Source organism: Sus scrofa, chromosome 13, assembly GCF_000003025.6.
Source record: "Sus scrofa isolate TJ Tabasco breed Duroc chromosome 13, Sscrofa11.1, whole genome shotgun sequence".
Taxonomy (NCBI): Eukaryota; Metazoa; Chordata; class Mammalia; order Artiodactyla; family Suidae; genus Sus; species Sus scrofa.
The window spans coordinates 178,662,414-178,684,826 of record NC_010455.5 but is presented as its reverse complement, the minus strand read 5'-3'; the positions used below and the strand labels follow the sequence as shown (position 1 = coordinate 178,684,826).

Genomic DNA, 22,413 nt, shown 5'->3' with positions numbered 1-22,413 from the left:
CAAGTGAGGGATTTAATGAAGCTGAAGTTAGGGATAAAGGGACCATTAAAACAAACACTCCAAGGCAAACATGTCTTCTTTGACCTGGTTCTTTGACTATTGAGGAAGCCAGGATGGCTGATGCAGAGTGCAGAAGCGAATAGGAAATAATGAGGCCAAATTGACTGAGGGAAGGGCAGATCATGAAAGATCTAGGTCATTACCTGAGCTTTGGATTTTATTCTGAGTTAAATGAGGAGATGATGTGGAGTTTTGAGAAAAGATGTGATAAGATTTAAGTTTTTTAAAATTTTGCTACCAACTGTTGACAAAAACATGTAAGAGGAATATAGGGTAGAGTTGATATAGGAAGACCTGTTCACTCTTGAGTAAGAGAGGAAAGATGTTAGTGGCTCAGATGAGGGTGGGAGTAGGAGAAGGACCAGGAACTGATTAGATTCTGGGCATTTTATAGACCTGAATTCAACAGATTTGAGATGGATTTGAGAGAAAGAGAGGATTTGAGAATGATTCCAGGTTTCCTTGCTGGAGCAACAGGAAGGATGAAGTTGCCATTAAATAAAAGGGGGAAAAAGTCTGCAGAAATAAGATTGGAAGTACCAGGAGTTGCTTTTTCAACATGTTGAGTTTGAAAATAACTTATTAGACTTCTGTTTTACTTTATTGGTGCATGACAAATTACCACTATCTTAGCAACTTAAAATAGCACCCAATTATTAGCTCACGTTTTTCTAGGTCAGAAGTCCACATGGATTCTCTGCTTAGGGTTTCACAATGTCAAAATCAAGGACCTATCTAAACTGGGCTCTTATCTGTAGAATCTGGGAAAGAATTAATTTCCAGGTTCATTCAGGTTGTTGGCAAAACTCACTTCCTTGTGGTTGTAGAACCTAGATCCCTGTATCCTTGCTGGCTGTTTTGAGAGTGGTCACTCTCTAATCATTGCTTATGGTCTCTCCATCTTCATCACAGTAATGCTCCATCAAGTTTTTCTCTTAACTCACATCTCTGATTTTACCATCTGCCTGTGTTTTCTGCTGCCAGCTTGAGAAAGCACTCTGCTTTTAAAGATCTACGTGATTTGATTAGTTTCATTCACCTAATTTTTCTTTTTACAATACAAGAACATAATCAGAGGAGTAACACTGGGAGTAAGAGAGGATGAAAGGGTGATTCACCCTAAAATTCTCCCTACCATCACATCATGTGCAGATGTTGAAGAAGCAGTTGGATACATGAGTCTGGAGTTTGAGGACAAGGTATCAGCTAGATTTGGAAGTTCATGTTTAAAGTTTTGATTTCTATCTTTCTTACATGCTCCTTAGGCTGTTGGGAGTAAGTCACTAAGTGACACTCAGCCAAGGGCACAAATAGAGCTATTGACGCAAGGTCAGACATATTTATTGCCTAAACATTCCCTAACAGAAACATTTCAGTGACTCCCTTCATCAGGTGGATCTGATGGGAATGTCTTTACTGCCTAGAATGTTTGGTTGCTATTATTTATAAGAAATCTACTTCAACCTTGATGGAAGGCTATAGCTGCTCCCTAAACTGTTCGTTTGTTCAATCCTAAATGGTCGTGCTATTCTCACCAACTTCGAATAGGTCTATGTCAAAGAAAAAATACATTCTATATATTTTATTACAAGAAAATGTTTGTCAGATCTATCTAGTGCTGAAATTTAGCATCCACAGAAGCAGAAACCAGTCTTCTAAGTGAAAGGTATATTGAGCATGTTTTCTGAATGGAATAGTAAGTAGTTAGGAAGAAAACACTAAGACTTATATATCTCATCACCTGGTGAATTAATTAAACTTGAGGCTTGACTAATGGAGAGCTATTTTGCTGTTAAGGGTGATTAATTAACAAATTCTCCCACTTAGGAATTAGTGTTTATATATGCACATATGCGTATATATGTACATTAATACATCAACATATATATATAAACCGTACTGCTAAGCATAACTATTTGAAATATTATTTTCATTTTGTTTAAAAATAGTTTAAGTGATTTAAAGTAAAAGCCAAAAGAATGTCTTTCTTGGAAATTTCAGAGGCTAATGAATAGTCCCTGTGGTCATGTTAAACTGACATCCAGCAGAAGAGGAAATAGAGTCAGGTGACAGTTTTCTTCTCAAAATCATTAGGCTTAATGCTAGAGGACACAGGACAAATGAACTGTAGGAGCAGTTGAGAGCCATGTTTTTGTCATAAGGCATGCTCTCCATCTGAGCAATGGGAACCAAGTGGGTGGAGTTTGGGAGGAGGAGGGTACTATGAACAGATGCCAGACCATTTCTGTTAAGTCTAGTTCAACCTGAATTAGGAAAAAGGATGAAATGAAGAATATCTTGTGTTTTAGGATGGATGAATATTGTTGAACTGGATATTATGATTGACTTAATAGCATCCAACAATCCAAAAAAGGCAACTCCTTAGATGATCATGAATCTGAATCTTGTGTTCATGCAAAGAGGATTATTTGGCCAGAACGTGATTGTGGGGGCAGGGTTCAAGGGGCATAAAGCAGCTCTTCCCTGATATTCAAAGAATTGTCTTAATGAAGAAAAAACACATATTTTTTGGCATCACATTGAAGAGTAGTATTACAATGAATAGTTGGAAATTAAGAGCATCTAAAACATTTGAAGTTAATGCCAGAATGGTCTTCCAAAAATTTTTTTTGAACTTAAATTATTTAAACAAAATATAAGACACTGCTGGTAAGGAATGTTTGCACTTTGTTCTTTATCAACTTAGTAGTTTTTCAGCCTGATCTGACTCTGAGATTCTTTGGGCCTAATGAGCTATAAGTTTATAAACTATAAGTTATAAATTATAGACTTGATCTCAATACATGTTATATTTCAAGCCTCTAAGGTAATAAGGGGCACTGTGTTAGTAGATAAAAGCTACTAAGATGTTTTTGAATGTCTATCATTTATCATAATATCTCATGATAGAGGCCCATGTCAAAGGGAAACAATTTTTTTTTCCCCCAAAGCCCATTCTCCAATTTTCTCAAAGGAATGGAACACCAATTTCTAGCTGGTAACATGTTACCCAGAAAAGAGATTTAACTTTGCAGCTTCCTTAAAGCTAGCTTAAACAAAAAATATGCCTAATGTGGGATAAGCAAAAGTGACATGTGACAATTTTCCTGTATCTTTGTCTGAGATAGTTGCTTTCACCTGTCAATGCTCCCTACCCTTTATCTAGTCCTCCTTCCTGCTAACTTGATATTGCAAACAGAAAGAACTTTCTGAATCCTGAGTTTTCTTGAAAATGGAGACCATCTCTATTAAAGGAACAAGATAGAGGAATACATTTTAAGTGTTCTAACCACATACGCACAAAAAAGTAACTGTGAGGTGATGGATATGTTAAGTAACTTGCTCATAGTAAATATTTCCCTGTGTATACATGTATCAAATCATCAAGTTGCCCACCTTAAAAATACATAATTTTAATTGTCAGCTCTACCTCAGTAAAGTTAAATAAAAAATATAAAAGAGGAGTTCCTGTTGAGGCTCAGTGGGTTAAGAACCCAATGCAGTGTCCGTGAGGGTACGGGTTTGATCCCTGATCTTGATCAGTGGGTTAAGGATCCAGCTTGCCACAAGCTATGGCATAGTTTGCAGATGTGGCTTGAGTCTGGCATTGCTGTGGCTGAGGCGTAGGCCAGAAGCTACAGCTCCAATTCAACCCCTAGTCTGGGAACTTTCATATGCCACAGGCATGGCCCTAAAAAGTTAAAAAAAAAAAAAAAAAAAAAAAAGATAAAAGGAGGCTGAATGTCTGAAAACTTTGTGGGTCAAAATTCAGTTGCCTGTATCCAGAATTTTTCATGAGAATAAAAAAAAAGGAGTTCCCGTCGTGGCGCAGTGGTTAACGAATCCGACTAGGAACCATGAGGTTGCGGGTTCGGTCCCTGGCCTTGCTCAGTGGGTTAACGATCTGGCGTTGCTGTGAGCTGTGGTGTAGGTTGCAGACGCGGCTTGGATCCCGCGTTGCTGTGGCTCTGGCGTAGGCTGGCAGCTACAGCTCTGATTCGACCCCTAGCCTGGGAACCTCCATATGCCGCGGGAGTGGCCCAAAGAAATAGCAAAAAAAAAGACAAAAAAAAAAAAAAAAAAGAATAAAAAAAAATTACCTTTTATGTCACTGCCATTTTTTTTTGTCTGTGACATTTAAAACTTTATAATGATATAAAGCTGTATAGTAAACCTATAGCTACTCCTACAGCAATTCCTAGCTGTTAATAAGAATTTGTCATATGGGATGGTTTGACACTGCAAAATATTCAGTTTCACGTTTCTTGAGAATTATTTTTCTCTATTTTCCAACTTGTAAATGACTCAAGAATTATAATTTATTTGCTTTAAATCAGTCAGTTGTACAACAGTTATATATGGCATCTTCAACATTGATGATATAGAAACTTTTTCTTGGGATAACTACCTTTTAACTGAACCAACATTATAATGTTACCATATTCCTGGGGTCTCAAGAACACTGAAGATGGAGCCAGAGCAGATTCAAACATGTATATCAATACATATTCTGCCCACATCCTCATGAGACCCTGCAACACTGGGATTTAGTTACTTTCTAGCTGCTCATCTGGAAAGATTATTTTGATTTTATATTTTTGAGGAAAGAATATCTCAGAGTATATGTATCATGTAAATATTAAAAAGCAGTAATATTTCTTTTAAAAACATCCTGTTGATATCTCCTATAAATATGAAATGTTTTCTGTAATTGATGTAGCATAGCCAATAGACCATGGTAAATTTTCTAGCACTATCCTTTAAATGAACTTTACATAAGCCCAAGAAAATACCTAAGATGAAGAAAAAGTATATTTTATAGGTTCATGCATGTTTGACTAGATTCCAAGGCTTGATGTCTAGAAAATCACTAGGACCAGGGTGCATATCCCACCTTCTTTACAGAGAAGTCAGGTAATCATTTGTAACTTAGGTTGAATATGAGTTAATATAGAAAAATTAATTTGTCTTCAAATTCCCCCAAAACTAAAGTTATTCACAAGATTTTAGACTAGACTCTAATTTCATTCCATTGATATGTATATAAACTGGGTATTATAAAGCAAGCACAGATAAGCTTTTCCTTTCAAGATAGTTGTTGAATAATGGAGTAGCATAGCAGAGATATATGGAGGAGATATTTTTCAAAACACATGTACCCAGCTCCCACAAATGGCTTGTTGAATCAGAACCACAGAGTTGTAGCCTAATAAATTCTTTTTTTTTTCTAAAAAGAATGGAACCAACCCCCAAATTTTGGCTGGTCACCTGGCTACCCAGAATGAAGACCACTATAGCTTTGTTCATAGCTAGCTTTGGTCATGTAATGTCTCCAGATGATTCAAATGGACCCATCACCATTTAGAATCACTCCTCATGGCTTCCAATTAGCCTAAATCTAGGTACTGACTGAGATCCTCCCCTTTGGGACACTGACAAGTCTTGGCACATACTCAACTACTGGGAGCTATTAAAAATAAAAATAGAATCACTCTTCAAAACAAGCTTATGTACAGCAAAGTCGAAAGCTTCCTTTCTCAGATGAAGTTTCGAAAAGCATATTACGTAGCAAAACTACTACTTGAACCCTTAAATAAAGACATATAAGGCTCCGCTTGATTTTTTAATGAAAGGGAATAATGACAAAAACAAAATACAATCTTAGGAGTTGATTTGAAAGTCCAGCTTACCAGTTTGCTCTCATCTTTTTTATAGATTCAGCCCTTTCCTTGTCATCCCTTATAATTGCAGGCTAATAGCATGAGAATTGGTGTGCCTGCAGCCCAGTGATCTTTGGGTACTGCTGGGTCTTAAAATCAGAGGGATTCAGAGATGTTCCCTGGGCAGAAACCACTAGCAAACAAAAAAAGGAATGAAAACCTTTCAAAATATTCCACTGCAGTTGAAGCAGTGAAAACAAGTGATTTTTTTCTTTCCATTAAGTACATATTTCAGTTAAGCATAGTCCATTTCTCAACCATGCTGTAACTGTATTATTTATACTTATACATTTGAACTGGCACATATGTAATGGAACCTGTTTGACCTTGGAAATAAAATTAATATACATTATATGTCACTGTAACTTGTACAAAATCCAAGGGATGTTTCTCTTATTGAGCCTGTGGAATGATTTGTGTTTATAGTGGACTGAGACAGAAGAGATGTATCCAATATTCATTGCTTCTGTTTAAGGATAACATGATAAAGACCAAGAATCAAAATATGTTTTTAATATAGCATTGAAACATGCAGATCTATATTTTGGCTTGTGTAGTCAAATTAGAATGCTGACGTATTAGAGAGCAATAAAAAATTAATTAATGACAACTCTTTATGCATGTATATATGTATGTATGCATGTTTTAATGAATTTACCAGTGGTCTTTCAAGAGTTATCAAGCTAATCCTATGGCTAATTTACAACTCTCTTCTTGATTAAATCCCAGCTAAACTTTTCTGATGGCTTTTTAATGGAGTATATAAAATATAGTAATGAGCGTACATGTATTTAGCAGAGAATAATCATTGTCAGGTTAATAAGAGGGAAAGTCATTGGAAAGCCAGACAGCTAAGTTTGCCCTGATGACTTCCTGTAGAGTTTTGACAAATAGAGGGACACAGAGTTTTCCAGACAAGAATGATTTTTACTGATAGACACATGTATCAGTGGGCCCCTTTTAGCACTTCAGCAAACTAAAACTACAATTTCTTTGGCCTGATGTAAGGTGTTTAGGGAGATGGGTGAGTCCATGCAAGTGAATTAAAACAAGAGAAATGGGAAGCTTTTTTTTTTTGAAGCACAATGCTATAAATAGGACCTTGTACCCTGCTGCCATAGGAGAGCACCTGGTAAGAAGCGTTCTATGGCTACTTTGTCAGCTTCCATCCAGAAGAGCATTTGTTCTGGCTTGACCTCAATGACACAACAACTAGAGGAATCATCATCTTGTGGTCAGACAAGCTAAGGAAACCTCGAGTTTCTCAGTTTGGACTCTAGTGACAGTGACATTTTTAGCCAGGTTGTTCTGAAGCAGGAGGTAGATGGGTCCCAGGCTAAGCACCTGTAATCTGTTCCCTATGGACAGATAACTTCAAGATAAAAAAAAAAAGCTGCATCCTGCTTGCAGAAAAGATAGAGACCATCTATTTCTCATTCTTGAGGTCAAGCAGACCTCCGGAACTACACACTCGCAGAAAGATTCGTTGGAGTCAGAGAAAGGAGGGCACCAGACCATAGTATATCCCCTTCCGCTTCCCAGAAACCCTGTGCTAGAATCCCTCCTGGCTATAAGGTGTGCAGACACACCCAGGGAAAGGCACTGAGTCAGGCCAAAGCCAGACAAAGCAAGACTATTGGGCAGAAGAAGCCAGGAAGGACTGCCCCCGTACAAGGGATTTAAAGGACCTCCAAAGCCTGTGTTGCTCTCTGCTCTCTTGCATCTTTCTCTTTCTCTCTCTCTCTCCCCTGCCTCCACCTTGCCTATGCCCTCTCCACACTTATCTTCTCTCTCCTCCCTTTGAATACTTATTGCTTCACTACCCTCAGTCTCTTTGCTGAATTCTTTCTCCAAAGGGACAAAGTTCTGGGGACCTCCATCAAGTGGTTAGGGTTCAGCATCCTCACCTAACAGCCACCTGAGAATAGTTCTTTGTTGTGGGCACTGTCTTGTACATCATAGGATGGTGGCAACACCCCTGGCTCCTAGCCACTGTGTACACTGGTAACATACTCTCATTATGAGAACCAAGAAATGTCTCCAGACATTGCCAGATGTCCCCTGGAGAAAAGAAACTAATTACCCCCATTAAGAACAACCTACAAATTCACAGCATTTTCAGAAATACGATCTGCTCAGTCTGCAGTCACATCTCATAGAGTGAGTATAATCTGCGAGACTAAGAAAATATGGTGATACAAAAATCAAGTAATTACTTTCAAGGGCTTAGTAACATTTTTTGATGGTAAACTCAATAGGACAGGTTTTATCTTCTACATTTTCAGTCATTAAAAGTATAACAGAATAGCTGACATTATGCCATTATCACTTAGTATCAGAGCTTTGGTGAGACTATATCCTTGTTAAGAAAATAAACAGAAGATAAGAAAAAATGGTGTTTATTGAGTATAAAGATCAAGATGTTAGGGAGTGTTATTGGAATAGAATAAATAGATGTATTAGAATAAAAATGAATATAATTGCTAAGATGCTTAAATTTGCTTAATGCTGTCCAAGTTGGAGTGAATGTTAGTAGGTCAGGCAAAATCTAACTTATAAAAACATATTTGAGGAAGATAATGGATGTTCCATTCCTCCCTATATCTATTTGTCCCCAAATTCTTAAGGATATAAGTATCTTGATAATAGGGTCTTATAAACCTTGTTTTATTCATCTTAGTATACCTAGCACTTGGTCTGGTTCAAAATATGTGATTGTTAAAAGTTTTTTGAATGAATGGATAATAATACTAAGTCTTATCATTTATTTCAAATTAGTGTCTTCCTATTTATTCTCACTGTTTTATTTCAGTTTGCAAATATATCTTGGTTTTCCTTCTTGAAATTTCACTCTTTACCATACTGCAGCCATGCAGCCAAAGACTTTTTTTTTTTGAAAAATCAGTTTGGATTATGTGATTTCCTAGATTTAAACTCATTGTTGACTTCCTATCACTGGGAGAAAAGCCTTAGAACTTTGGTAATAAGCATATTTAAAAAAATATTTGATCTAGGCGTTCCCGCTATGGCTCAGCGGTTGACAAACCCGACTCACATCCATGAGGATGCATGTTTGAACCCTGGCCTCCCTCAGTGGGTTAAGGATCCAGGGTTTCTGTGAGCTGTGGTGTAGGTTGCAGACGCAGCTCAGATCTCACGTTGCTGTGACTGTGGTGTAGGCCAGCTGCTATAGCTCCAATTGGACCCCTAGCCTGGGAACCTCCATATGCCACGGATGCAGTCCTAAAAAGACAAAAAAAAATACCTATATTTGATCTAGCCCTGGCCTATTATTGCTTCCTCATCTCCCGCTACTCACCCATATACTTAGATATCCCATCCATGCTGCCTTCCTGGCAGATCTTGGGAGGACTCAGGTGTTCTTGCATCTCTGGGATCATGTTCCTGCTATTCCCTCAACCTGGATTATCCTCTGCCTCTTGCCTGATTTGACCTAGTCCTAAAAATATAAACTTATCACTTGGTTCTTAGTAAAAAGGCCATCTTCTCTGCCTGGAACAGCCTTGCTGAACCCCATCTTTCTTCCGTCTTTCATTGCACTTTGTTTTTATACAGTATCCTCCTGACCCTTTATCTGTGGTTTTGTTTTCTGTGGTTTCAGTTACCTGTGATTAACTGTGGTCCAAAAATATTAAGCAGAAAATTCCAGAAATAAACAATTCATAAGTTTTAAATTGCAAGAGACCATATTTATATAACCTCCATTATAGTATATTGTCAGAACTCTTCTGCTACTAGTTAAGTGCTGTTAATCTCTTCATGTGCCTAATTTATAAGTTACAAACTTTATCGTAGGTATGCATGTATAGGAAGAACATAGCATATATAAAATACAGCACTATTCTGGTTTCTGGCCTTTGCTGGGGGCATTGGAACACAGCCCCCGTGGCTAAGAGGGGACTACTATATACTGTCTTCATAGAAGCATCTCTCTTTGCAGTCTTCCTGACATTTTTTTTATGGCCTCCACTAGAGCATTTACTATGTTTTACTGTAACTTTCCGTCTTCGTGGAGTTTTCACTTTCCTCATGTTTTCCTTAGAGAACATGCAGGTGGTGAGAACATTTATTCTTATTGCCTCTCTCAGGGAGACTTCTTTGGAACCTCCTCAGTCCCAGACCTCCTTGCCACTGCCAAAAACCAATGGAAAATTCCATGTCACAGGTGCCACAGGAACCTCCTCAGTTCTCTCATTTCCCACCTCCCCCTGGGGTCCTATCTGGTTTCCCCAGACCCATGCACCGGACTTCGGAAAACAGAAGCAGAATGACAAACTCTGAGGCCACATAGCCTTCAATTCTGGCTCTGCCTTTTACTCATTATGTGAAATCGAATAGGTAGTCATCTGTAAAGTATGAATAATAAGGGGCTCATCTCACAAGGTTGTTATGAAGATGAAGTAACTAAAACGTATCAGGCACTTCATTAGTGCTTTACACCTAGAACCTGGCACACACTGAATAGGCCATCGTTATTTGCTCTTTTATATAAAGATGTAACCTAAGAGCCAGCTGGTTCAGAAGGGTGGCAATACAGAGGGTATGCTTTAGCAGAAAGCATACCACAGTGATTTCCAGAGGCTCAGAGCTGAGCTATTTGAGTTCAAAGATCTCTATGGCCTTGGATAAGTGACTTAATCTCTGTGCCTCAGTTTCTTAATGCACTAAATGAAGATCGTAATTCCTAATTCCTTGGCTTTTTTTTAGGATTAAATGGATTTAATTCATATAAAGTTCCTAGAACTTGTAATAACTTCGCTAATTTATTATTAATATTAATGTGAGTGGGAAGGCATTTTGACACTCGTACCTATGTAGAAATTTGTCTCATGTGAACTGCCCCTTCCACTCAATATTTCTCTTTCTCTTCAAATTGCACCTTTACTTATTCTCTTTGTACTTCCACAGATTTGAGATTTCCTCTTACTCCTTCTGGTATCTAGAAAGCTTGAGTGGTACTTCACTCAAGTCAGCCAAATGAGTTGCGGAGGAGAATGGCTTTCCCTCCATGAACAGTGATTTGGTCCCTCCAATTTCAGTTTAATGTCCCCATCAGAGAGTTGTGGGCTGGTGTTGACTGAAGCCCACCAAGAAGGAAGACAAATCTTGAAAATCTAAACTTGGGGGAGTTCCTGTAGTGGCTCAGTGGTTAACAAACCCGACTAGTAACCATGAGGTTGTGAGTTTGATCCTTGGCCTCACTCAGCGGGTTAAGGATCTGGTGTTGCCGTGAGCTGCCATGTAGGTCGCAGACGCAGCTCAGATGCCACGTAGCTCCGATTGGACCCCTAACCTGGGAACTTCCATATGCCTCGGGTACAGCCCTAAAAAGACAAAAGACAAAAAAAGAAAATCTAAACTTGGAATTTTCTTAGAGTCAACCCAGCCAGCTATATCCCATGTTGAAGGAAGAGTGCTTTAGCTATTAACCTCATTCTGGTTAGACCCTTGAGAAATGTATGTCTCTACCGACTGCCTTTTATCATGTTTAAACCCATTTGCCATTTTCCTGTTCAACCTAGGGCCTAGATAATTGGAAAACAAAACCCTCACTAATTATGAAAGGTCATGTTCTTTCTTTCAAGAGTAATGGAGCCAGTAGACATTATATAAGTTTGGGTCTAGTCTTTTCCTCAGAAGGTGATGGTAAGGGAGTTGGCCAATTCATGTTACCAATTTCTGTTCACATACTTTTAAAGAGAAAGCAAAGAACCAGGTTAAAACAATGAAGAATGACCGGTAATGAGAAAATAGATTTCCAACTTAAATTTTAACTTAAAGTATACAGAAACATAAAATTTTAAATTTACTGTTTTTAAAATAAGCATGCTATGAACTTTTCTCACATCCCTCAGAAGTTTTGAAATTAATTAGAAGTTGAAGACAAATTGATTATTGTTTTTAAGCTAAGAGATAACTGGAGAGTTTATTTTGTGTATTCCATTGATATTTGGGCAAACATTGTTTCCTTTATATAAAAGCAAATTTTAATAACTGTATTTTCAAATTTAATTTAGCTAATCTTAACAAGATCAATTATTCTTTTAAAAGTGCTTCTTCCAATACCATGATTTGAAAAGGGCAATTCATCCCATTTTGAAAGGGGTAACATCATAAAATTGGTGGTTATCATTATATGGCAGTTGATTACTTTAAAGCACATAAATGTATAATTCATGCATTGTGGCTCACTGATTAAAGGAGTAAGTGGCCATACAGACAATACTAAGATATAGACAGATTTTAAATATTGTCCAGAATGTTTCAATCATGCTAATTCACTTCAGGCAGTACAGACCAAATTACTTTTATTTGATTTGACTTCACGCACCTTCTTTTCATCCAGGGGCATAGCCATGTGCCCGGATGTTAATTATAACCACACCTTGTGATCAGTAATGTTTTCATAAATCTAATTACAAAAGACAGGGAGCTTTATGTATTTCCATGGTGATATAGACAAACAAATAAAAAAATACACACATTTCCCTGAATGTGTGATTAGCACAACCCTGATGGAGTCTGTGTTGGTATTTCTGAAAGTTTGCTGACAGCATTCATGGTGGGTTCGTTCGGGTGACACAGAAATGCCCAAATAAACTGGCAGTAATTCAGAAGAGAACTGAAACTATTGAGAACTTGCCCTGTGTTATTGTTGGGGATAAAAACCATAGACTGATGATTGTTGTTCTTTCAGTAAATATTTCAGACCTTTTAATGAATAATTAGTGCAGATGCAATCCCCTTTTAATGTCACGAGGTGAAATGAAGGAAAAATTAAATAGGTTTTAAGTTCAGCGCCTTTCCCCACTACGTTGCTGGAATCCTCCTCTATCCACACAATAGATTAACTACCCTCTGTGCATACTATATTTTGCTCAGCCCTTAATATTCTGAAGCGGACTGAAGCCGTCGTTATCTGTGGCGGTTCCTGGGTGATTTTCAAGCCCAGAACTACCCACCCAAGTGGCAGTGACACCGGCTTTCACTGAAGCCTTATTACTCTTAAAAGAGCCATTTGGTTGGTTGCACGGCTATTAGGATCACACAGCAGCCTGAAAGCTGTCAGTACAACTGCTTCTCATCTTTTTCACACAGTCCTGACATCTTTTCTCTTTTCGGCTGGACACAGACATTACTGTTTTTATCATTTTCAATCAAGCTTACCCAGTACGCTGAGGAATATATTCCCACTGAAAGCAAAGTGGAGATCAGAAATTATTTTATAGCTCCTGGAGCAGAAGCAGTGCTGACTGCATGCTGAAAGAGCCGGATCGTGAGAAATGTAGCTTGGCTCAGGGCTACATCAGGGAGCTGCTACTTCAGCTGCTAAAGATGGCAAAACAACACCTACCTCAGGTTTTTCAATGATTAATGCTCTTTTAATAACCAGAAGGGAAGAGGATGTGAGAAATTTTGTGACATTAACTTGTGGAAATGTTATCATCAGAGAAAGTGGGGAAAATTACTAGGCTTGAACTTCTCTTCGTTTTGATGTTCTTTTTCTCTGGACCAACTCTGAGCAAGCTGACTCGGACCCCCTGGAAAGGAAAACCTTGGAAAGGGGGTAAGTGATGATGAAAGTTTGGTGTTAAACAGAGTTAGCAAGGCTGGTCAACGGGACCTTGAGGACAGCTGACGGTAGAGGAACTGGTTCTGTTTAAAACCAGATTTGTATTTCAGGAAAGAGGATGCGTGGTATAGGTGGCTAGAAAGAAGAGTTTTTTTCCTCTGTTATTGATATAAATATATTTTTGCAAATTTTGGTTTTGTGGGCTTTCCAAGCATTATGAGGATTGTTTTCAGCGAGGAGGATATAGGGCCAGATGCATATTGCTCTAGTGCAGGGATGTATGTGTTAGCCTTAGGAAGCTGCATTCTTTCAGAAAAGAAATGGGTTCCGACTATGCTAGATCCCTGAATTGGTAGCAGATTTTGTGATCCGATCAGAGGGATGCTATGAAATGCAGTGCCACCAACACTAATTTTCTGGCTGACTCCATCAGTGTTGATGTATTAATAAAGATAAATTGCATTAACTTTATTGAAAAAAAATCTGCTGAACGAGAACAAGGCAGTCAATACTTTTGAGTGTTGTAATCCATTTTCTTCTGCTGTCAAAAAATTATAATGGAATGAGAGAGAATTTTTGAGACTTTGGACCTGCCTTTTTATAAAGTTTGCTTGATTCTGCTTTACCTGAATGCCATTTGTTTACATTAAACACAAGTTACCAGGGTACCTGTTCTATGAATGCTATAAGCCAAAATGATGCTGCAGTAACTATCCCAGGAGAGACTTTCTAGACAGTGTGTGCATGTTTGGGGGAAAATCTTTTTTTTTTTTTTTTTTTTGGGGGAAAATCTTGATGAAAGATATCTAAGGATTTTATTGGGAGAGGCATTGTTTTCAACTAATATCTTTATCTCAGTTCTAGAAATGTTTTCTGGGTCTGCTCACCTTTGCTTCTCTGTCCATGTTACAGTGTGAGGTTAGAGAGAAGCATGAACATTAACAAGAAGTTTTAATAATTTATCACAGCATCTCAGCAAGATTTTCTAAGTCCATGAGTCTGAGTTTGATCTTTCTGTTCCTCCTTTTGTTACATTAAGGATATTATAAATCTTCCATCTACTGTACCTTAGAAGGAAAAGTTCTAACAGGCACTTAGCTTCAATGATTGGTGCAGTTGCAGCCCTAAGGAATGGGAGCTGCATATTATCTTTGGGCTTTGTAAATTATATCACCACAGTACTGTATTTCTTGGTATTATCAATGGACTTTTTTTTTTTTTTTTGCAAATTGCAAGCTTTATTTATGTTCTCCTGCATGGAAGCTTTTTGGTGGCTTGGGATCTAGAGATGTATGGTTTTATCAACTCTAGGGGATGTTAGGAATATACATCCTGATATAAATTTTTCCAAAACCATAGGTACTGCTACTATGTAAAAGTATCATTTGCTGTGATGAACTTTAGCAGTAGACTTTGAAGCCTTTAGATACCCAGTGATTAAATTAGATAGCTGCAAGATTTTAGAAAAATTGTTACCCCATTCAGAAAAGTTTAATTCAGAGTGCATGTGTCCGTAGGTGTTTATTCATTGCACACAACTCTCAGTACAGATATATTGGATTTTATTTGTAAATCAGTTCTGAAATGTTTCATCTTTGAATATATGACTACCTTTTCCAATGTGCTCTAACTAGCTCAGCTAGAAATTTGCTAGCTCTGCTGTACAGTGATGATATGACTTAGTCAAGTTCAGGAACAGGCAATCATGGCAACACATTTCATTTATTGTTAAAAGAGTCTTATGTATTTTAGGAAGGTCAAGCAAGTTACTGGATAACTTTAAACGTGTTGACTGTTCTTTACCTGAAAATTATTTCTTTTTTAGTGCCTCTCTTTGTCACTGTTTATGCACTGCATAAATGTTTTCCACAGATTCTGAGCTCCTGCAAAGTAGCTTTACCTTGATATGCATATGTACATGTTGTAAATATTTATTTATTCATGAGCTTTGTTATTGATGGTTGTATGGGTTGTAAAATTCTTTTACTTCTCTCTGAGCATATTATGCAGTCATTTAAAGTATATTTTTATGATTTTCCATATTATTTTGTTTTCCAGAAGTACAGATAGGCCTTTATTATTTTGTAGAATACCTAGCAGAAGTATATGTCTATATTGGGTGGGGTGGAGAGGGAGAATGAGGCTTCTTGAATTAAACGCTATCACCAGAAGTGAAGAGGATCAAGGTTCAAAACACAAAATTTTAAAGAAGGTTACTTTTTAAAATTTGCTTTATATTGATACTGATTCAAGCTTATCTGATTTAGAGAACAATCTTTAATACTTGATGTTTTATTTCTGAAAAGCCTGGGAAAAGTAGTAATAACAAAACAGCAGAGTTTTCTTCTGAAATTAATTTTTTTTTTTTTTTTTGCACTCACATTGCCTGTGTGCATTTGTCTTAATCTGATTGAGCAGCTGTCAACCTCCATATGGCAACCTGCCCACGCTGACAATTTCCATTTTTGTTGTATTAACAGGGGCCACCATTCTGAGAGAAGGGGTTGGGGTCAGGGCGGGGGAGGAGCATCATTGATCAGTGAATCGCTATGGCCTGTGCGGAGTGGTACAGACAGCATGTAGACGAGCAGTTCAAAACAGGTATCTTTAAGTTGACTTGTTAGAGCGATCAGAAAAAATGCTGATTATAGTTGGCTACCAAGGGATTTTTAAGCTCATCAATGAACATGAATCTCAAATATAGGTTAGTAGGCCAGCAAGTTTTCCCTCAGGCACATGCGTTTCTATTTAATCACAATATATGAACTCCTCAAGGGAAGGTAGATGTCTCATCTGATTAGTTCAGAACATAGCATAAGTGATCGTAAGTTTGTATTCATGATAAACTAGCCAGAAATTCTAAATACACTGCGGACATCACCTTCATTAGGGTTAAAGGACCTCATTATTTTGCATTCAGTTATTCTCACTGAGAAGAAAGTCTAAAAGAGGTAAACAGCTCCATTCCAATGAGCATAACTTTTACAGAGATGTTTGCATTGTTGAGGGTCGATATATGTAACTTGAAGGGAATTTAAAATTATATCATTAAAAAAAAATCTGCTATTGGAAATTAGAGTTTCAGCTATGTTTCTATATTTAGAACTACTATCAAAGTTTTAAAATGGAAGGTAAATATGTATAAGTAGAAGAATGAGTGTAAAAGTGGTAGGTGGGTGAAGCTGGCACCAGAGGAGGGTGGTGAGAACAAACCCTGGGCCCACAGAAACAGTGACCAATCAGAGCAGCCACTCATGAAGGTAAGGGGCGGGGCCAATCCCGGCTCTTGTTAATGCCCACCCAACTCTTTCACTCAGCATTGACTCCACTTACATCTCCGCAAAGAGTCTGTTGAGGTCACTCAGGCATCTCAGCTATGATATATGAGTTAAACTATGGCAGCAGAGCATGAAGTTATCAAAACTTTTGACAATTCATAAGATTCTTTCACAGAACATTCATAGTTGCTTCCTTTTATATAAATCACAGCAGCCGGTTGTCTGTGTCTATTTTTGCTAAGCAAAGAAAACCTCTCTGGCAGTTCTCTCTCCGCATTCTATGAAGGGTTAGAATGTATTATGAGCATTCTATGGCATTATGTTATTTTACTTCAGGGTCTGCTGAACTAGTGACATGAGAATACTCAGATTGCTATTTTAGATTTCATGTACTTATTTGCATGGCCCTGTATAAAATATTGACAGTTTCAATAGTTTCTAAATTTTTTATTTGGAATTTGAGGTTTTTGGTTTTTTTTGTTTGTTGTTTTGTTTTTTACCCTTAAAATTAAAAAAAAAAATTTTTAACTCTGCGCTGGTCCCCATTACCTTAAGCCCCTTTTTATAACATTGCTTCTGATTTCTTGCCCAGTTGTATGAGCCAGTAAAAAATTTACTTTGTTTTAGCAAGAACCTCACATAATCCAGTATCTCACATTTCTTTGATATTGTATACGAAATAAAGGTTTTCATTAATAAAATATGAATATTGATGATTTGCTCTTTCACCAACACCAAAGTAATCTAAGATTTTCTGGTTTAAAGAATATAAAGGGACCATTTTGCCACTGGTATTTTTTCTGGAAGATCCCTTTACCACTGTACCAGCCCTGAGTACCAGTTCAAATGTCCCTCAACCATGTGCTGAAAATAATATTTCATCTTTTGAATGCTAAGGCATTTTATATAGATTAGAAGGGATTTGTCAGTTTTTACATGTATCTATGTCTTATATGTTTGCCACATTGTAAGTTAATTGAATTTTTTTAAAGTAGAACATTTATTTATTTTAATTTATTTTTTTGAAGAGAAATTTTGTCTTTGATTCATAAATTTTAACATGTAATCTTGCACCTAATAGATGCTCAATAAATATTATTTGATGAATGAGTGAAGTATCTGAAAAATAAGACTGGGAATAAAATATTTTATGACTTTTTGTGTTATTACATGTTTTTTACTTTTAGTTATGTGCTATATCTTACCTTTCTAATGTTGGGAAATCATTGTTATCGCTATACTTTTACTACATCATTTGAATTTCAGTTTTAGTTGTAGAAAAATATGAATGTATTTATAGTATTTTAAAACTTGGAAAATTCTGGCAGACTCATGTAGGAAGTAGTGCAGTAAGGAAAAAAGAAAGCAATGTTGTTGTTCAAAAGTAATTTATAATGTGAGATTGTGGATCTGGAAACTGAACAGTATGAATATTCATGCAAAATGTAGAATGTTCTTTGTGCTGTGTATAATCACTAGTTCTGTTTTTCATTTGTTTAAATTATTTAATCTCCATTTGTATGCAATAAATAGATTTAATACCTCATCTTCCCTACAATTGAAAAGTAAATTCCAAAGCCAAGCCTAAAATGTGTATGTTTTTTTCTTCTCTAATTTCAAAGGATTATGAGAGTATTTTTTAAATACAGAAATCCAGGAGTATGCTTAACAACCATACTAAGATCTGTTGAAATTTTTGCTTGTGTTCTCTAGTGCTGTTTGAAAAACAGCATTTGAGAGATTCAGAAAAATGTATGTGAGAGTTTGATAAGAAAAACTTGGTACTTGAGAATAATAGACTTTTCTTAGTCTTAGAAATTATAACCTAATTATATCTTAACCATGGCCATTTTTTTCTAACTTTCATTCTAATTTACTGTTTCACTTTTAACTTCAAAATTGTATTTTAATTGTCAACATATTATTAATGTAATGTATGTGTGCCCATGTGATTAAAACACCCTGAAATGTTAAGCAATATTTACATAAAATGCATTTTTATTGAATGATAAATGAGAGAAAAATTAGAAAGAGTTTTGAAGTGTTGTTTACGTTAGAAAATGGGTAGAAAGAAGTTTTTTATATTTGGCTTACAAATAAAATATGCATCTTTATACGAAATGGGGGAAACTACTGCCCAGGAAGTAGAGTGCTAATCCATTCTGAAGAATATAGCTTCAGGATTTTTATATACTTCATAAAGTCAGAAAATACCTGTGAAAAGTGTGAACTGAAAAAATATGGACTCACACTGCCATTGTAAGTTATGTGTGCACGTTCCTATATGTGTGTTTCCATTAGTTTCTCTCCCTCTCACTCCAAGGAGAAGATTCACAATCCTAATTCCACAAAGAAAATTTTGTTCAGGAACTTCAAAAGGAAATAATGATTTTTGAAGAGGTTATTTAATTTTTAAAAGTGGGATAAATCGACAGTAATGAAATAGCCTAGATATATTAGTATAAGGGTTCACGAATCTATAGTTAAGATAGTGTCAGCACTTCCATTATAAACTACATTTTCAAAGGGTTTACAACTGAGCCATAAAATTTTTGCTTCAGGATGGATCATGGCTAACATTAGGCCTCCACCTGAGAGCAATTTGGGGTTTTTAGTTTTCAAATTCAAACCTTCAACCTTCAAAGTTACTTGAGTGTGGAAAAAGAAAAAGAAAAATGAAAGTAAAATGCAATTATGTTCACAGGCTTGTTACTTGATAAAGAATTAAAATTTCAAAATAGAAATTCAGAAAGTGATGAGAGTTTACAATAAGATCTGTTTTCTTACATCGATTAAAGATTATGTGAATCAAATACTGACCTTGATCAGTTAAGACTGGGTGTCTTTTATCTGTTAAAGATTTTTCTTCAGTTAAGAAACCAAGGTCATCCAAACAAGAGATAATATTCCTGAAAAGGAGAGAAAATAAGTACATTACATCTAAAGGCCATTACATGTTCAGAGACCTCAGCATCCATCAGGGCCTGTGGCCTCATCTAAAACTGTCCTTCAGCTATTTAGCCACAATAGTCCTTAGGGTTACCTTTCTCCAGGAGTAGAATTTTAAAAAAAATAACTGAAGAATCACATTTCTAGAGTTATAATGTAAAAATTAGATCAAAGATCAAAAGTCCTGAGCACCTTAAAAATGGTATATGTCACACACACAAAAAGAGATTTCTATACTGATTCCACATTGGGTTTTTGAAAGCCATTTATTAAGTAGGTATTCAAAACTTGGTCTATCGAAAGCACTAAAAATATGAGTGTGTGTATATTTTATTAAACTCACCTTTAAATATAAATTTCTATAGTTTCCTGGTGGCTCAGTGGGTTAAGATCTGGCCTATCACTGCTATGGCATGGGTTTGATCTCTGGCCCAGAAACTTCTGCATGCTACGGGCATGGTAAAAAAATACTAAATAAATAAATGTCAAATAATCAATTTGGGAACTTTGGTATGTAGAAAGACATGGGGTTATGGTCTAGGAATCAGTTTATATTCTAGGATTAGAAAGGAAAAGCAGCAAACTTGATAACAGGGAGAAAGTAGTTGTGAACCCATTACTTTCTAGGCATGGTGTGGTTTATACACAACAGATTCAATTTGAAATCGAGGCTAAATTCTACTAAAAAAGCTACACATCAAATTAAGTCTAGCGTATCTGCTTCAGATTTCATTATGTAATGGAGTTTTTTGGTAGGCATTACAGGGTTGTTATTCAACTAACAGCATGCAGACACAACAAAATTTCTGTACATTTATGAATCATAGTTATTTGAATGGCTGCATCTTGAATTCTAGCTATACAAAATGCCAAAATTTGATGATTCTCACATGAGAACAGTTTTGCCTGGTATTATTATTCAAAAAAATATGAAAATTTAATAAGTTAATTCAGTACTGCCAATTTATAAGTCTTGACATGTTGCCAGAATAAGCACAGAAATTCATTCCTTCTGTCAATTTATGAAGAGTTCACCACATAAATGATTAGGTTAGACCCTACATATGCTTGGTAGAATCCCTTTCATATCTATGTCAAAAGCTCTGTCATCAAAGTAGTAGTTACCACGCTGAGTAAAGTCCAAGATTATGTTCTAGAGACAGGAGTGCATCATGAAATCTCTAATGTAATAGTTGGCAGCTAATAAAGAATTTATTTTAGGGCAATCAGGAATGTAACTGAAGTGCCTTCAAGAATCCATAGGGGCCTGAACATTGCTTCTGGCTAACCTGTACAGATTTCCATTTATCTAACAGAATGTCCCACTCCTGTTTAGGGACTGCATGGAGCAGTGCAGAGAGGCACTTGCAGGAATTTGTGGCTAAGGTTGTTGATTACCAAGTGCGATGAATTAAATTTGACGTACTGTTGGAGAGTTTTGGTTATTGTACATGTCCACTCAAGGCCCCCAAAGATTCTGTGATGCCAATTTGTACATTCATTGTAGAACAACATGTACTATACTAATAGTAAAATGTTTTTATGTCCATCTAGCATGTGCTCCTACCATGCTTATACTGTACAGTAGGGAACCAAAAATGCAGACATTCATGCATTCAAACAAATATTTTACTGGATATTCCCCAGAGAAACATAATTTAAATGATCAGAGAAGATAGGCATAAAGATACATTTGGAAAAACAACTAGTACCATAAAAGAGCTATAAATTATTTATATCTAGTTTTTTTAAGGCTTTGAATAATTAGGTAAATAGAAAAGGGAAAAATTTTTTTAAATGATAATAACTACAATAATGAGAACAGAGATATAGAGCTATATGCTATATAGAGTTGATCAAGTTTTTTTTTTTTTCCCTTTTTTTTGTGTGTGTGTGTGTGTGCCTGTGTGTGTGTGTATCTTTTGTCCTTTTAGGGCTGCACCTGCAGCATATGGATGTTTCCAGCTTACTAATCAGAGGTACAGCTGCTGGCCTTCACCAGAGCCACAGCAATGCCAGATCAGAGCCGCATCTGCAACCTACACCACAGCTCACGGCAGCACCAGATCTTTAACCTACTGAGCGAGGCCAGGGATCAAACCCGCAACCTCATGGTTCCTATTCAGATATGTTTCCGCTGCGCCATGACGGCAACTCCTTTTTTTCCCTTTTTTAAAGCACATTGTCCTTCTGTGCCAGGCTCTGTGTTATGTAAATTTGTTTTTCTGTAACTTAATGCTTGCATCAACCCTATCTAAAACATACTGTTAGTCTTAACATCTTCATTTGTCATATGACAGCAGCAACTTGAATAAAATTGTCAAGTAGTATATTTTAAACCCAGCACTTGACCCAGGCCAACAGTGTTTCTCATTTGGGGGACAGTCAGGTAACCAATCTAATTCCAATAGGCAGCATGTTGAGAATTAGTGGGAAATAACAGCAGAATCAGTTAAGTGTAGCTTTAAAAGGTAGGCAGAGGGTGAACTAGAATTTACAGAATTGAAAACAAGTGCCCTTGCAGGTCTTGGTAAGATAAATTGTATGATGACTTCAGTATTTAGGGAACAAAACATAGTGCCAGTTACCTGGGTAATTTTGCAGATATCCTTCACACTGTAGAACTCTGTAGAATTCCTGTCTCCTTATATTTGCAAGATTTACATTTTCATAGCTTAAAATCAAAATCAAATGTTCCTGCCACGGCGCAGCAAAACTGAATCCGACTAGGAACCATGAGGTTGTGGGTTCGATCCCTTGCCTCGCTCAGTGGGTTAAAGATCCAATGTTGCCGTGAGCTGTGGTGTAGGTC

At 36.7% G+C, this 22,413-nt stretch overlaps 1 protein-coding gene across 15 annotated transcripts in view; it reads left to right on the top strand.

Moving 5' to 3' along the window:
- ROBO2 (roundabout guidance receptor 2) overlaps positions 1-22,413 on the top strand; it is a 1,674,316-nt gene that overhangs the window by 355,201 nt on the left and 1,296,702 nt on the right. For 2 of the 15 annotated variants that reach the window (XM_021071389.1, XM_021071390.1), the window contains exon 1: positions 11,716-13,368. The exons of 3 other annotated variants lie outside the window; for them this stretch is intronic. In XM_021071389.1, the coding sequence (XP_020927048.1) occupies positions 13,239-13,368 (130 nt within the window). In that variant the 5' untranslated portion in view covers positions 11,716-13,238. Of the gene's footprint in view, positions 1-11,699; positions 13,369-22,413 lie in introns of those variants that run through there. 10 more of the 15 variants (XM_021071386.1, XM_021071385.1, XM_021071383.1 and 7 more) reach the window with 10 other exon arrangements.